General features: G+C 43.2%; 1 protein-coding gene across 1 annotated transcript in view; it reads right to left on the bottom strand.

The window, feature by feature from the left end:
* Positions 1 to 15,612, bottom strand: part of LOC126198663 (modular serine protease-like) — a 247,358-nt gene extending 231,746 nt beyond the window's left edge. Inside the window, exon 1 of the mRNA XM_049935142.1 lies at positions 15,508 to 15,612. Within this exon, the coding sequence (XP_049791099.1) occupies positions 15,508 to 15,559 (52 nt within the window). The 5' untranslated portion in view covers positions 15,560 to 15,612. The remainder of the gene's footprint in view (positions 1 to 15,507) is intronic.
* Positions 15,613 to 16,655: the final 1,043 nt, after the last annotated feature.

Genomic DNA, 16,655 nt, shown 5'->3' with positions numbered 1-16,655 from the left:
AAATCCCCCATGATTGCCAGCGTCTCCGATGGCGCGCTCCTTCCTTGTGGGGACCCTCTCAGAGGGCACTCCCGCCTTAGGTGAATGTTTACACCTCAGGTCACACCTCCCGAGAAACAGACGCAGGGACCAATCGGCATGGTCAGAAGGTATCAGCTCAGGCAATCACCCCTCCCCGGGCCTGGCCTTTACCAGGGGGTACGCGCGTGCCTTACATGTCTACCCAGGGCGGGGACTTACGCGTTACCCCGTCACCGGCTACGCGTGCGAACGCGTGGGTCGGCCTTCAGACACGCACAGGGAGGAAGGAAGAAGAGGAAAAAGAAGAGAGAGGGAGAAAGAGGACAGACTGTCTCAAACGCCGAGGCGGAGACCAGAGAAGGCAAGGAGAAGAAGGCAATGAGAAGGCAAGGAGAAGAAGGCAATGAGAAGGCAAGGAGAAGAAGGCAATGAGAAGGCAAGGAGAAGAAGGCAATGAGAAGACAAGGAGAAGGCAAGGAGAAGGAGGCAATGAGAAGGCAAGGAGAAGAAGGCAATGAGAAGGCAAGGAGAAGGAGGCAATGAGAAGGCAAGGAGAAGAAGGCAATGAGAAGGCAAGGAGATTATGCAGGGGAAAGAGTAAGGAAGACAGTGAGGTGGAGAAGAGCAAAGAAAGGAACCAACCAAAGAAAGGAAGAAACGAGAAGTGAAAAAGCAAAATGACCGCAAATAGAGGTCGTGGAACCGTCCGTCTCCGGACGCAGGCGCTAACTACCCCCTTGAGGGGGAGGGACTCCTTTTAGTCGCCTCTTACGACAGGCAGGAATACCTCGGGCCTATTCTTACCCCGGACCCGCAGGGGGAGAGGTTAAAATGTACCCTACTTCATACACAATAGATTCTAACCTAAACTCCTTGACCCAGCCAAAAACTGACGGAGGAGATCGTTCGCACTACGACCACGCTGTCTGTCGATGTTATCGAGACCTCTGGCGATGGTGTCTGACGACCGTTGTCGGTGGTACTGTGAACGCTGCCTAAAGGCCTCTACACACGAGCGACAGATCGCAGTGATCGGTCGCACAGGCACGCGATTTCTCCGTTGATCGCACGTGTCAGCAAACCGCGGCGGTCGGTCGCTGGTTGATGATCACACCGCTATCCCAGGCAATTTGATGAATCGCGTGGTACGTGTGGCAATATGACAACCTGGATGTGCCTCGTTTGTCTAGATATTAAGAGTGGTTGCGCAGTTTTTTATTTCCTTTTTGTTCCCCTTGCACGTTCTGTAATAACTTTGTGCTAGAATTTATTGTTATTCAGGGACCACGAACCCCTTCGAAGTGTAGATGAGACTACAGCTGCCATTCATATTAATAGTTAAACAGAACTCACCCTGAGATTATGCGAAGATTAACGTTCTGAAGCTTGTGCTGTTTAAGTAGAATTGATGGGTAGTTCGTAACAATAGTCACGATACACTGGGCTCCATCTGACGATTTTGAGTTATTTATGGAATTTTTAACTTCTAAACAGAACTATCTGCCGTAATACTAAGTGGACATTAGCCCTGAACGTTTAATTTCAATCTTTTTTTACAGCTATACTCAAGTCCCTCGTTCTTTCAAATAATATAACTCTCCCTCAAACCACTTATAATAAGAGTTACTGTAATTAACAACGATCCTATTAACATTTCTATGCACGTTCCGAGATTGCAACACAAACGGCGTAAAACTTGCAGTGAAGCTATAATAATACTAATGAATGAAAGAGGGATCGACGACTAATAAATGATAAACGAACTGGATTATCATTCTAGAAAGATGTACACAACCCACCTTGGCATTAGTGAAAATTGCAACATTCTGCAAAGTAACCTTCAATTCCCAAGGAAATTGTTTGAAAAGAAGTTCAATATATTGTAAATCTATTTTTTAAATTTATTTTTCCAAGTGCCCGTGGGGCAGTTCATTTCCCCTGTAGAACTTCTCTACACAGTGGTATTCGTTAATATTGATTCAAATTGTTTGGCAAATTGCTCCTTGGTAGCCCACCAGAAAATACAACATCCTCGGTAAACAATTGTATTGAAGTGGCTGAGATATTGAGGAAAACGCAGCTGAAAGATGTTACAGGTATGTATGTTGACTGATCCAGGAAAACCCATGCTCTCTATGCAGTCTGCAATAACTGTGCTCAGCTTCCTAAGAAACGCCAGGAGAGACAGCTAGGGACAGGCAGGAGGGATCTGTTTACATACAAGCATTATTGGTCACAGAAGTGTCACCGCCCAAGGATAGGGTAAGCAGTCGTGGCAGGTGTGTTTCAGTGTAGGCACTTTGTTGTCTACCGAATGATTCTGTACGGGAATGACTATGACTAGTTGTAAATTACAACAATTTTTATCTAGGCAAATTAAGTGCCTATGGAGTATCGTGTCAGTCGTGTGACTGGATTCGAGATTTCCTCTCAGAAAAGACTCACTAGACGACTTTCCATCAATCACTGCGGGCTGTATCAGAAATGATATCTTCAGAAGGTAGGCGCCCTATGCTGTGCTAAATATATATACTGGTCAATGCATTTAGGGGATCAGTTGAGTTAACTAGGTTCTGAAGTATTGTCATCGGCAGAATGAACTAAAATGGATCGACGTCTTTCTGTCGGTTCTACGGAGTGGAGACAATAACATTACGGTAACAGAGATTGTAGTAATAAAGTTGCTGCAGAGGGGGTTGTGTTGACTTGTGTTTACTCTACCAAACGAATTACACCAGCAGTTGGGTTCAGGCAGTGCACTGAGCAGGTAGTGCAATGCAACAACGACGTGACTTACCCGAAGCTATGGCATGGAGAGCCATAGGACGGTTGGAAGCGGGACACACACACACACACACACACACACACACACACACACACACACACACACACACACACAGAGGGAGGTGGTTGCAGCTATTGGAGTGTCCCAAAATGTAATTTGCAAGACCTGGACGCGATTTCAGACAACAGGAACCGTTAAGAGAAGGCATGCCCAAGGTCGACAACGGGTAACATCAGCAAGACATGACCGTTATCTCCGGCTAACAGCCCGTCGAGACAGGAGGCTGAATGCAACTCAGCTGCAACGCACCCTCCAGGCAGCAACAGGACGCACAATATCAACACAAACAGTCCGAAATCGCCTACGGTGTGTGTCCCATTAACACCACGACCCCATTTAGCCCGCAGAAACTGGGCGGAGGAACATCAGGATTATAGTGGTAACGAATGGCACCGGGTGCTGTTCACAGACGAGTCAAGATTTTGTGTTCAGTCGGAAAATCGCCGTTCCCTCATCTGGAGAGAACGTGGAGCTCATGATGTTTCCTGCACATAAGCAGGATTGTTCAATCATGGTGGCGGACGAGTGGTGTGGGCAGGAGTCAGTACTGGCGGACATACGGACCTCTATGGCGTCCAGAATGGCGCTTTGACTGCTCAGAGGTATAGAGATGAGATCCTTCTAAATTTTCTTGTGCCCTAAGCTGGTGCCAAAGGAGACGGGTTCCTTCTGGTGGACAATAACGCTCGTTCCCACAGAGCTGCACTGGTGGACAACATGCTTGAAGTTGAGCGAATTGGACGAATGGAGCGGCCAGCTTGTTCACCGGACTTAAACACGATTGAGCATGTCTGGGATGCACTTGGCAGACGCATTGCAGCCAGAGCAGCACCACTCTCAACGGTTGCAGAGCTGGATATTGCACATATTGCACTCATGGAAGAATGGCCAATTACCCCTCAAGAGCTGATTGATAACCTCATACTGTCCATGCCACGCAGGTGTGCAACTGTACTGGCCGTTCGAGGTGATCACACACCATATTAGAGGGCAACGAGAACGATTGTTTCACTATTATGGTAGGTCCATGGCGCCTCGCTCTACGTAAACGCCATGAAAACCTCAAGTAAAGAGTTAAGACAGCAAAATATCTTACTGTATCACACACAAATTACAGTTGTAACCGATATCTAAATAATCTACGTTACCATATGTCTATTGTGTATGTCTCACCTGGACCACTAATTGGTTTGAGTAGTGTATACAGGGTGTTACAAAAAGGTACGGCCAAACTTTCAGGAAACATTCCTCACACACAAATAAAGAAAAGATGTTATGAGGACATGTGTCCGGAAACGCTTAATTTCCATGTTGGAGCTCATTTTAGTTTCGTCAGTATGTACTGTACTTCCTCGATTCACCGCCAGTTGGCCCAATTGAAGGAAGCTAATGTTGACTTCGGTGCTTGTGTTGACATGCGACTCATTGCTCTACAGTACTAGCATCGAGCACATCAGTACGTAGCATCAACAGGTTAGTGTTCATCACGAACGTGGTTTTGCAGTCAGTGCAATGTTTACAAATGCGGAGTTGACAGATGCCCATTTGATGTATGGATTAGCACGGGGCACTAGCCGTGGCGCGGTACGTTTGTATCGAAACAGATTTCCAGAACGAAGGTGTCCCGACAGGAAGACGTTCGAAGCAATTCATCGGCGTCTTAGGGAGCACGGAACATTCCAGCCTATGAATCGCGACTGGGGAAGACCTAGAACGACGAGGACACCTGCAATGGACGAGGCAATTCTTCGTGAAGTTGACGATAACCCTAATGTCAGCGTCAGAGAAGTTGCTACTGTACAAGGTAACGTTGACCACGTCACTGTATGGAGAGTGCTAGGGTAGAACCAGTTGTTTCCGTACCATGTACAGCGTGTGCAGGCACTATCAGCAGCTGATTGGCCTCCACGGGTACACTTCTGCGAATGGTTCATCCAATAATGTGTCAATCCTCATTTCAGTGCAAATGTTCTCTTTACGGATGAGGCTTCATTCCAACGTGATCAAATTGTAAATTTTCACAATCAACATGTGTGGGCTGACGAGAATCCGCACGCAATAGTGCAATCACGTCATCAACACAGATTTTCTGTGAACGTTTGGGCAGGCATTGTTGGTGATGTCTTGATTGGGCCCCATGTTCTTCCACCTACACTCAATGGAGCACGTTATCATGATTTCATACGGGATACTCTACCTGTGCTGCTAGAACATGTCCCTTTACAAGTACGACACAACATGTGGTTCATGCACGATGGAGCTCCTGTGTCAGTCGAAGTGTTCGTACGCTTCCCAACAACAGATTCGGTGACCGATGGATTTGTAGAGGCGGACCAATTCCATGGCCTCCACGCTATCCTGACCTCAACCCTCTTGATTTTCATTTATGGGGGCATTTGAAAGCTCTTGTCTACGCAACCCCGGTACCAAATGTAGAGACTCTTCGTGCTCGTATTGTGGACGGCTGTGATACAATACGCCATTCTCCAGGGCTGCATCAGCGCATCAGGGATTCCATGCGACGGAGGGTGGATAAATGTATCCTGTCTAACGCAGGACATTTTGAACATTTCCTGTAACAAAGTGATTGAAGTCACGCTGGTACGTTCTGTTGCTGTGTGTTTCCGTTCCATGGTTAATGTGATTTGAAGAGAAGTAATAAAATGAGCTCTAACATGGAAAGTAAGCGTTTCCGGACACATATTCCTCACACACAAAGAAAGAAAATATGTTATGTGGACGTTTCCTGAAAGTTTGGCCGTACCTTTTTGTAACACCCTGTATAAACAATCTGGGAGGCAATTGAGCAGTTCTTGCTATACTGTTTGCGGATGATGCTGTAGTTTACTGCCCAGTAAAGTCATCAGAAGATCAATATGAACTGTAACATGATTCAGACAGTATACCTGTACGCTATTTTGTCTAAAAATAACATGGTGAGACCGTGGCTGTGTACAATTGATGTAGGTTAATTCTTACAAAGAAGAAAACAGCAACCAGCCACCATTAATACTGCTATTTATTTAGGTAAATAGCGCATTACCGGTTTCGAACCGGCAAGTTCATCATCAGACGGCTGTTCACATCATTTTCAAGATACACTTTACATTATCGTCCGTTTTTCAATTTTTATTATTCCACTGTGGCGAAGTATTTTTGGTGTGTTGTTGCCCTACAGTAGAAAAACAATTATTTTCACATAGGGCGCTTCTAACACTAAGTACCATAACCACTTAACCTCACACATTTATTTACGCTGTATTTCATCGTTTGGAGGTTACTTTTATTCTATGTTCCTTGTTAGTTATTTTCACATAGGGCGCTTCTAACACTGTTTTTCTACCGTAGGGCAACAACACACCAAAAATACTTCGCCACAGTTGAATAATAAAAATTGAAAAACAGACGATAATGTAAAGTGTATCTTGAAAATCATGTGAACAGCCGTCTAATGATGAACTTGCCAGTTCGAAACGGGTAACGACGCTATTTACCTAAATAAATAGCAGTATTAATAGTGGCTGGTTGCTGTTTTCTTCTTTGTAAAAATTAACCTACATTAGTATACCTGTATGATGTGAAATGTCGCAGTCGACCCTAAACAATAAAAATTGTGAGGCATATCACATGAGTACTAGAAAAATTCTGCTAAATTTCGGTTACGCAATAAATCACACAAATGTAAGGGTTGTCGATTTAACAAAATAGCTACGAATCATAATTACGAGCAACTTAAGTTGGAACCGTTACAGCTGGGAGGAGGAGGAGGAGGAGGAGGAGGATATTGGTGTTTAACGTCCTGTCGACAACGAGGTCATTAGAGACGGAGCACAAGCTCGGATTAGGGAAGTATGGGGAAGGAAGGCGGCCGTGCCCTTTCAAAGGAACCATCCCGGCATTTGCCTTGAGTGATCTAGGGAAATCACGGAAAACCTAAATCAGGATGGCCGGGCGCGGGATTGAACCGTCGTCCTCCCGAATGCGTACAGCTGGGGAGAGCTGAACTACAGACTGCGTTTTATTGACAGAACATTTAAAAAAGACAGCGGATCTAATTAGAATGCCTAAACTACACTTGTCCATCTTTTTTCGGTGTATCTGTGTGTTGTGTCGATTCCCTAAGGTCTCGACACAATGAGTGGCTAGGTGCACGCGAAACTAACGCAGACGGGCGTAAATTCTGAAACAGGAGACTGGATGAAAACTATAAAGAAAAGAAGAGAGATTTTAATATACTTAACTTTAATGTAGTCTTGTTCTTGTTGAAATACATCTCTTGCATAGTAGTAAGCAATTAGCAATGATACACATGGCGCCTTGCTAGGTAGTAGCGATGGACTAGCTGAAGGCTATTTAATCTGTCTCTCGGCAAATGAGAGAATGACTTGATACGTCAGGTCGCAAGCTATGTCGTCCGTACAACTGGGGCGAGGTCAAGTCCGTGTCTTGTGACCTGCCATGTGGTGGCGCTAGGTTTGCGATTACACAGTGGCGACACGCGGGTCCGACATGTACTACAGGACCGCGGCCGATTTAAGTTACCACCTAGCAAGTGTGGTGTCTAGCGGTGACACCACACTGTGCACTGTGCGATCCTAACAACATATGACTGACGGAGAATATCGATTAAGTTCGAAGACGGGTACCTGGTTTTTGTGTTATCGTGAAATAGTGTGTCAACTACATTACACGCGAGTTGGGGTGGCAATCATTAAAACAAAGGTTTTATTCGGTTGCAGCGAGGTCTTCTAACGAAATTTCAACCACCAACATTGTCCTGAGAAGGCGGTAAAATTTTGTTGACACCAACCTACATAAGAAACTAACCAACTTAACAAAATAAGAGAAATCTGGCTCACACGGAGATTTAGGTGTTCATTTTCCCACGTGCTACACAAGGACAGAACAACCGAAAAAGGAGACCTAAAGTGGTTCCATGAACCCTCTGCCAAGCACTTAAGTGTGAATTGCAGAGTAGTCATGTAGATGAATAAACAAACTGAGTTGCTGCCTGAAATAGTATAAATATCAGGTAGTAGAAACGTCAAATTTTAAAATAATTCTGCAAAACGCTGTGAAATGAACCAAAACTTCAATGCGTGGCTATACTAAAATTTGAAATTTGCGGAGCAGTATTTTTTTTTTTGCTAGTTTTGGTTGCTACATGACATCAGACTGTTGTGCTCGATGAATTTGCGAAAGGTCTCTTAATCTGTTATTTCTGTGACTATTTTTATCTTAACTGGAAGAATTACTATTGTGCTCCCAGTTAACCTGTCGTCTGTATCTGCCAAGCAAAACAATGTACGCAGGCTGCAGTTATCGCTTGCATAGCTCTGCATTTTAACACTTCTTGGATACACCCAAATGCCGCGGGCACGTGCAGTTTAACATTCTGTACAGTTTTAAATCAGAACTAACCGATTTATTAGCAGCCAGTGTATACACGAGAAAACGCTTTTTGTTAACTGCCATTAAATCTAAGTTAACGCAATTAGTCATGGTGGACATTTATATGAAATGAGTTTTGAAAGAGTTGTGTCGACAAATCTGTTACCTAGAAAGAGATACATAAAATGTCACTGACCACCCGATCTTGGTTCCTATTATTCGTAAATATATTCACGAGTTAGTATACCATATCCATGGATATTCTACAAATCGCACTTTAGTGTCTGACAGAGGGTTCATCGAACCACCTTCACAATAATTCTCTATTATTCCACTCTCGAACAGTACGTGGAAAAAAGTAACACCTATATCTTTCCGTGCAAGTTCTGATTTCCCTTATTTTATTATGATCGTTTCTCCCTATGTAGGTCGGCGCCAACAAAATATTTTCGCATTCGGAGGAGAAAGTTGGTGACTGAAATTTAGTGAGAAGATTCCGCCGCAACGAAAAACGCCTCTGTCACGGACATGATACAAGAGACATCATTAAAACAATCCCTCCCCATTTCGCAATAATACAAAACGTGCTGCTCTTTCTTCTTCGAACTTTATCGATATACTCTATTAATTCTACATGGTAAAGATCCTAGACCGCGCAACAGTACTCCGAGAGCGGACGGCCAAGCAGTGTAGGCAGTCTCCTTAGTGGATCTGTTACATTTTCTGAGTGTCCTGTCAATAAAACGCAGTTTTTGGTTTGTCTTCCCCACAATAATTTAAGTTGTTCGTAGCTGTAATTCCTAGGTATTTAGTTGAATCTCACTGATTTAACGTGTAACCGATGTTTCTGACAGGAAATCACGAATCCAGTCACATAACTGACACGATATTCCACAAGCACCCAATTTCACTACAGGTAGCTTGTGTGGTAAAGTACCAAAAGCCTTTTGGAAATCTAGAAATACGGAATCAATTTGAAATCAGTAACTGTGTGTCAATAGACCGTTCTCTTCGACGTAATTCATAGCGCTCGAACACACTGTATGTTAAAAATCCTGCTGCATATCGACGTTAATGATATGAGCCTGTAATTTTGTGGATTACTCCTACTTTTCTTGAGTATTGGTGTGACCTGTGCAACTTTCCAGTCTTCGGATACGTCTCTTTCGTCGAGCGAAAGGTTGTATATGATTGTTAAGTATGGAGCTATTGCATCAGCATACTCTGAAAGGGAACTATTTGGTATACAGTCTGGACCAGAGGACTTTCTTTTATTAAGTGATTTAATTTGCCTCACTACTCCGAGGATATGTGCAGCATGTCAGCAGCTGTTCTTGTTTAGAATTCTGGAATAGTTACTTAGTCTTCTTCGGTGAGGTAATCTCTAAAGGTTTTATTTAGTAACTCTGCTTCCGCAGCACTGTCGTCGATAGTTTTTCCATTGCTATAGCGCAGAGAAGACACTGTCTTGCCCCTAGCATACTTCACATACGGCCAGAATGTCTGATACATATTTTCTTCCTATAACCAGCGTCCCTGCAAACATGATAAAAATCTGTTCACTTCAGAAGCTCAGCTCTATATTTTACTTTTTAATGCTTAACGGAAAAAGACACCTTTCAAGCTGTTGTATACCGAATGCAGACTGTGGTAGTATTAAAGTAAGAAGAGTGTTCAATATATTATGTTAACGCAATACGTTTGGTTGCTCGGAGAAAATTATGTTCAGATTCAAAAATAAGGGAAATCACGTACTCAGATTACAAGATTGACTGGCCGGCTGGGAATTTTACCAATCTTTCATCATACATAGAATTAACAAAAATAGTTCAGTTTGAAACTTTCGTGCAACTTTTATCATAAACAGGTGAATCTGTTCGTAATCTTGCCGCTGTTGTGATCTGTACTAATGGAAATGAAATGAGCGTTTGGCCGGGAGGCCCCTTGTGGGGCAGGTTCGGCCGCCTTGGTGCAGCTCTTATTACATTCGACGCCACATTGGGCGACCTGCGCCGGTTGGGGATGAAATGATGACGAAGACGGCACAACACCCAGTCCCTGAGCGGAGAAAATCCCCGACCCAGCCGGGAATGGAACCTGGGCCGGTAGGACGGCAATCCGTCATGCTGGCACTTTTTTTTATTGTTCTCATTTTTGTTCGATTTTGTTCGTCGCATTTGTTCGGTGCGGGTGTCCCATGACACCCGTTCAAGTTCAGTGTTGAGCCGTTGTCTCAGTTTTTTATTACAGAGTACAGCTAACCCTCTAACCAAACACGCTGAGCTACCGTGCCGGCACCAATCAGCTATCGGGATGGACATCTGTACTAATGACCTGAGAACAGTGCAGCACAACGGGGAAAAACACCATTCTTCTGTAAGATAAACCTAATGACTTGCTGGAAAATCCCTAGCAAATTTTATACGTCTAACTTCCCATGTGTTTCTGTATAGGAAGAAGGAAGGAAGGAAGGAAGATTAGGATTTAAATTCCCGTCGAAGTCATTAAAGACGGAGCACATGCACGGACTTTTTTAAGGATGGGGAACGAAATCGGCCGTGTCATTTCATAGGTACCATACCAGCATTTGCCTCGAGCGGCTTAATCTGACGGAGAACCTAAATCCCTGTGGCCGGGCGTGTATTTGAACCGCTGTCCCCCGTTTGCGTGTCCGGTGTGCTAACCACTGCGCCACCCCTTTCGTCAGTATAAAGAAGTGAGTAAAAGATCGGACTTTTAGGATTCGCTTTGCTTAAATTTCTGTAGTTTAGGTCGTAACTTTGGTAGGCGTGGCCGCGACATTTATTCCATGTTTTGCCTACACATATCCACCGTCCGATTTCATACTAACTGCGAGGAATATGTCAACTTTAAAACTGAATTTATGGTGAACGATCCACTTGAAAAAAAGAAAAAAGGAACCTTCTCAAAGGCAACGAACGTTTAAAAAAAGCGTTCATTTGAGACCTAACTCGCGCCCTGCACACATGATAGAGTCGTAGTTCTGTGTTATCCGATGAATTAAATGCATCTAGTCTTTCCAAAAGCTTTCGATTAAATACCACTGGAAGCCTGCTAAAGAAAAATAGTTCGTACCGGATCTGTAAGCGGATTGCGAATGCACTGTGGGATGTCTGTAACGAAGCTTTCAGTAAGATTTACGTAGATCGATAAACTGGAAGTGTGGAAGAATACGGGAAGACATGGCATGACATTCAACCTCAAGTGTCTTGCAGGCAAAGTCGACAGAATCGTCACTTCATCCCTCTGTGCTTGCTACTGAGCAGTAGAAATGAGTCTTGGGTATTAATAATCGCTTCCGTTGTATTTTGGTCTTTTGTTACTGTACAGCTACCGGATTCGTGGGCGTTAAAGCCACATCTTCAGGCGACATATGATTAAAACATTGGAGCGGGAAAGATCGGAATGTTTCTTCCCAACATTCGTTGTCTGGGAATTTGGCAGCCGTCTTTTAGCGGTGTTTTGTATTTGACAGACTACGAATGTTGGGAAGAGAGATTCCGAGCTTTTCCGCTCTAATGTGTTAATCATATGTCACCTGAAGGTGTGGGTTTAACGCCACGAAACCGGTAGTGGTATAGGAATAAAATGTCAAAATACAGCTCAAGCGATTATTAATACCGAAGATGAATATTCATAGCTGTTGTTGCGCCACCTAGAAGGTTGCCTGCAGTAGAAATGAGGGGTATCAGGGACGTCCGTCTAACAAAAAGTCGGAAAATTCGATCAGCATTAAGAAATTAAAATTGTTTCTCTTTCACTCTATTAATAGCGAAATTGTGAAAGGATGTTTATACCACGTCATATTAATTATTCTGCACACTGCATGGAACTGAGATAATAGGGAAATGTCTTCCAAATATTTTAATACATTTGCGAGAGCCGTAACATAGCTCTCAGAAAAAACAATGTTTAGAAGCCAGTACTTATCACACTCTTGTGTCATTGATTTGCATCTTTTCTTTGTGACGATCAAATAACGTCAAATCTTTCTGCCTCAATAGGACTGGCTGTTCCGTTATTTATGGAATTTTTATTTTAAAAAGTTTTTGTTGTCTGTTTTTATTTACGAGAGATGTGTTTTACTCCTTTGTTCATGTGTTGTAAAATCTAAAAAGTACTTGAATTGAGATACTGGGGCGCTTTCGCGGGAGAACGTAATTAAGAAAAGTACTAATGTTATCGCGCAATAGCCGTTCCACAAAAACAACGCAAGCAACAAAATATGCCCCAAAATTTACCACCATAAAATATGGCTGGTTGTATTGAGAATAATTCCCATGTCCCTCTCCGGAGACAGTAAATTCAGCCAGCCTGTAATACATGAAAAATTGAAAGGGAATAGGTTAACTTCATATGTTTGTAAACGATGGAGCCGTCCGTCAGATCAGATATGAGACACGACCGTTCGGTCGACGAATAAACTTTCTCCCAGACAACCCACGACGGACGATTGAGGCCCCATGACGGTTGGTTGGAATGCCGGTATTTGAATGTTTACACGTTCACCAGTGGAATAATAAATATGGAGTCCGTATCAAGTCGGACTAACGAGTGAACATGAGTGTTTACCATATATATTTATTGTAGTCCGACCGATGTAGAAATGCTTGAATATCTCAGTTGGCAGAGAGGGATTCCTAGTATCTCACTAGAACCTACTTCAAAAATTACAAGAGGTCAACACGGAGTCGACAAAATTATACCCTTCATCCTCCGCATATCGCACCCCAATAAGTGAAGACCAAATTGGAATAACAATTTGCAATGTTACACTGTATCTAGAATGTATCCGTGAACAGAACAGAAACTTACTGTAACAGACCATAAAATGCACCCTCGGTCGCACACCTTAGTGTGGTTTGCAGTGCATACATGTAGAGCTGAGGTATTGTCCTGAAACTCTGAAGTCGTTTTGGGACATGTGACACCGAAATATATTATTTCCAATAAATGAGTGCTGGTGACGTACTACGCTTACAAGATTTAAGGTTTTTCATACACCGCAAATTTGGCACTCGTTTATTATCAGAAACAACTTTGGTATCAAACAGTATGAGAAATTTTGCTATGATCGTCGAGGAGGCGTTTACCTCTTAACAGGTTTGTTTCGCGTCCTTTAAGTACGTCACGGACACGGTATTTTCGTTGAGGAACATGAAAGGAAGATGTCAGTGACCTCCCACAATCCGAAAGATGATGCCGAAATACAGTGGACAGAAAAGCAAAGCCGCGGGCTGTATGGTGGATGGCATACTCGCCGAAGAGTGCATTGCTCATAAGAAACAGCCCATTTTCGTAGCGGAGACTACTGTTTCCATTTCAAGACAAGTCTGTTTACTAACTGGTTCTACACGTTTAGATAACGGCATATGCTGTAACAGGCAGCGTCGACGGGTTGGGGAGAGCTGAGCAGTAGAAGGCCTATTGGTGTGAGACTCCTCTCAGTTAATACGAATTAGATACTGGATCTGACGAATTGCACCCGTTGGCAGACTTTAAATGGTGCTGTCGTGTTATTCTTAAAAGCCTATCGCAACAGTTCCGTCAGTAAACGTATGCCACTCAAACGAATCGCTAAACGACGGTAACATATGGAAGTGCGCTATGAGAAGTTCAATAGATTCTAAATTTACAGTACAGTAAATCTGCCGCTGTTGCGTAACTTTGTTGTGGGTATCATGAACGTTCGCAGAAATTTCGTCAACACGATGCAAGATTCAAAAACTGTCAGTGTTGACGTAAGTGATTCGTCAAGCTTGCATACATAAGGTGCCGAAGAACTTAAGGTGATATGGACGTGCGAGTTATTGTGCATCGAACTACCTACATTTAGGATTTTTAATGTAAATTACTTAAATAACATTACTCCAACAGTATACTCGGTGCAAATCTTTTATGCAGAGAATTAATAGACAGTAGCAGCTTGATCTTTTGTATGCAAGCTTATTTCGGCTTTATTATTTTCATCAGTACATCTGAAAAATTCCTTTATTTAAAACGTTACCAAAAATATTACATCGACCATGTACGGACAACAGCAACAGTTAACACATAGCTAACATGTCCGTTTACAACGTCAGAACGCAAGTACAACAGCCAATGTAAACAAAAAAACCTTTATACATTGTATATTATGTAAAACATAAATAAATGCGATTGGTGAAGGCAATAAAACCGAAATAAGCTTATACACAAAAATATGAAACAGCATACCGTCTACTAATCCTGTGCATAATGTCCTACAGGACGTTTGCTGCAGGTTCCATAATAAGGGAACTTACGTGTTTATGTCAATACATAAAAAAATGTTATCTTTTTGATTAAACAGTCTGAAATTACATCCTCATACCATTTAATCCACAATATTCAACACTGTAACAAGTAAAGCTACAAAATACGTATGTACATATATATTCATTTGCCGTAACGTTCGGCTGAAACAACGTCAAAAATATGAATCACGTCAAAACGACTGAAAAAATCCTGTTGGAGGTCGACTACAATAACCAGCAGAGACCGAATATAGCCTTATCTAGTTTTAATGACCAATCTTCGTTTGGTTACAAGACTTCACACATGACCACATTACCGAATTTTTTTTGTATTAATTTCATGCTTTTATATATTCTCCCCCCCCCCCCCCTTTTATTTGCATTTCCATTAGCGTGTTCAGAGGAAGCTTCCGACATAAGATTAACTCTAGAACACTAGAGGGACGTAATGGTAACTACTTTGTATTTTATTTAAAGAAAGTCATAACTTACAGGTTATGCATTAGTTAATTACAATTATTTTAATCTCCGAAGGTATGTTACATACCAAATTAAGTGGAGAACGTTCTTTTTCATACCCTACCACAATCGTGGATTTTACGAGGGTTTAGTCATCTAGGCTCAAGTGAATTATTTTGGCACTGTTAAGGTCCCCATTCACCTAGACTGCAGCACAGCGCCAAACCAGCCACCCATACCAGGAGGAGGCCAGTGCCCCTCCTCTTGCGCCCCCAAATCTCCCTATCCGGCGCCAACACCCACCAACCCCCACCTTACTGACGCCTATGCTCTATGCTAAGTGTGTAATCTTCGCCTGATGAATATCCCATGCAACGGCGACCATTACACCACGACGCTGACACACGACAGAACGTTGTTCCGGAGTGACAACTATCGCGAAGTCCTTGAATCATGAACAGAAGTTTGTATGTCCGAGCAGCTGGCGGTACTTACAGACAGTGAGCAGCAGCGACAGAGCCCACAACTGTCCTCGACGGTGGGCCATCGTGCACTGCCGGACGTGACGATCGGCCTGTACAGCGCACCGAAGCCAGAGGCCTCTAGCGGCCACTGAGAGCACAGGGAAATACCGCTACAGATGAGCAAGTCGGGAAAGCCGGCCAACCTTGCAGCGTCGTGATCCTGCAAACTGGGAAGCAACCCAGCAAGGACGCCAACGAGCTATTAGCTAAGAGCGTGTAGACGTCACGTTCCGTTTCCAGCGCGATGAAAACTATTCCTGCCGCGCGCCGCCCAAATCTCTTTCTGACACGCCGAGCTAGCTCTAAAGCTCCCTTTACAACGGAGAGAATGGAAGCGACCGAGCGTTCGCAGAATGTTCGTTTGTATCTGTGAACAAGCGTTTCCACTGGGGAGTACGGAATGTAACTAGCATAACGTGTGAAACAACGGAACGCTGTGTTATTGTTTTTTGGTGCTAAATATAGCCACACAGCTTTCCCCCTAAGCAACAATAGTTAGCCACGGTGCAAAACTTTGGTATTCAGACAAGATTAGTTTGTACGGTCAACGCGTCGATTTTTACCGAAGCAAGATAAATGATGTCGGAAATGAAAAATGCAGGCTTAGGTGTCTGAACCTTTACGCAAGTGTGAGGCACAGTTAACGGTGAACTACAGCTCCAACTTTCCTCTTTTCTCTAATTTCTCAGTACAAACTGAGGGGGAAATTTGAAAGCAGACGAACAACGTAAATCTACACTCTGCTAATTAGCACCTGAAGACATTTACTTTGAAATCGTTTCTCATTTGAATAGCTGCTGTATCTGAGATAACGCTTGCCGTGTGAAATGACATATGCGTGGCTCTTCCAGATTTTTATTGAAGTACACGTAAAGAAAATAACGTCAATAAATGAAACGTGAATATGCTTACAACCCGTCACATAAGCTGCTTGATAAAGTCTGCGATATAGTTAATTAGAAGGCAGATAGCGTGACTGCGAGAAAAAGATATTTATTTATTAGATTATTACAATAAAAGTTCTAAAATAACAGTGATATATCGATCATGCGATTACTGCTACAATGAATGTAAGCAACGACAATGAGCAGGTAGATGTAGCCACACATGTTTACTTTC

Source organism: Schistocerca nitens, chromosome 8, assembly GCF_023898315.1.
Source record: "Schistocerca nitens isolate TAMUIC-IGC-003100 chromosome 8, iqSchNite1.1, whole genome shotgun sequence".
Lineage (NCBI taxonomy): Eukaryota > Metazoa > Arthropoda > Insecta > Orthoptera > Acrididae > Schistocerca > Schistocerca nitens.
Note: the sequence above shows the minus strand (reverse complement) of the source record. Positions and strands in the feature narration are given on the sequence as shown.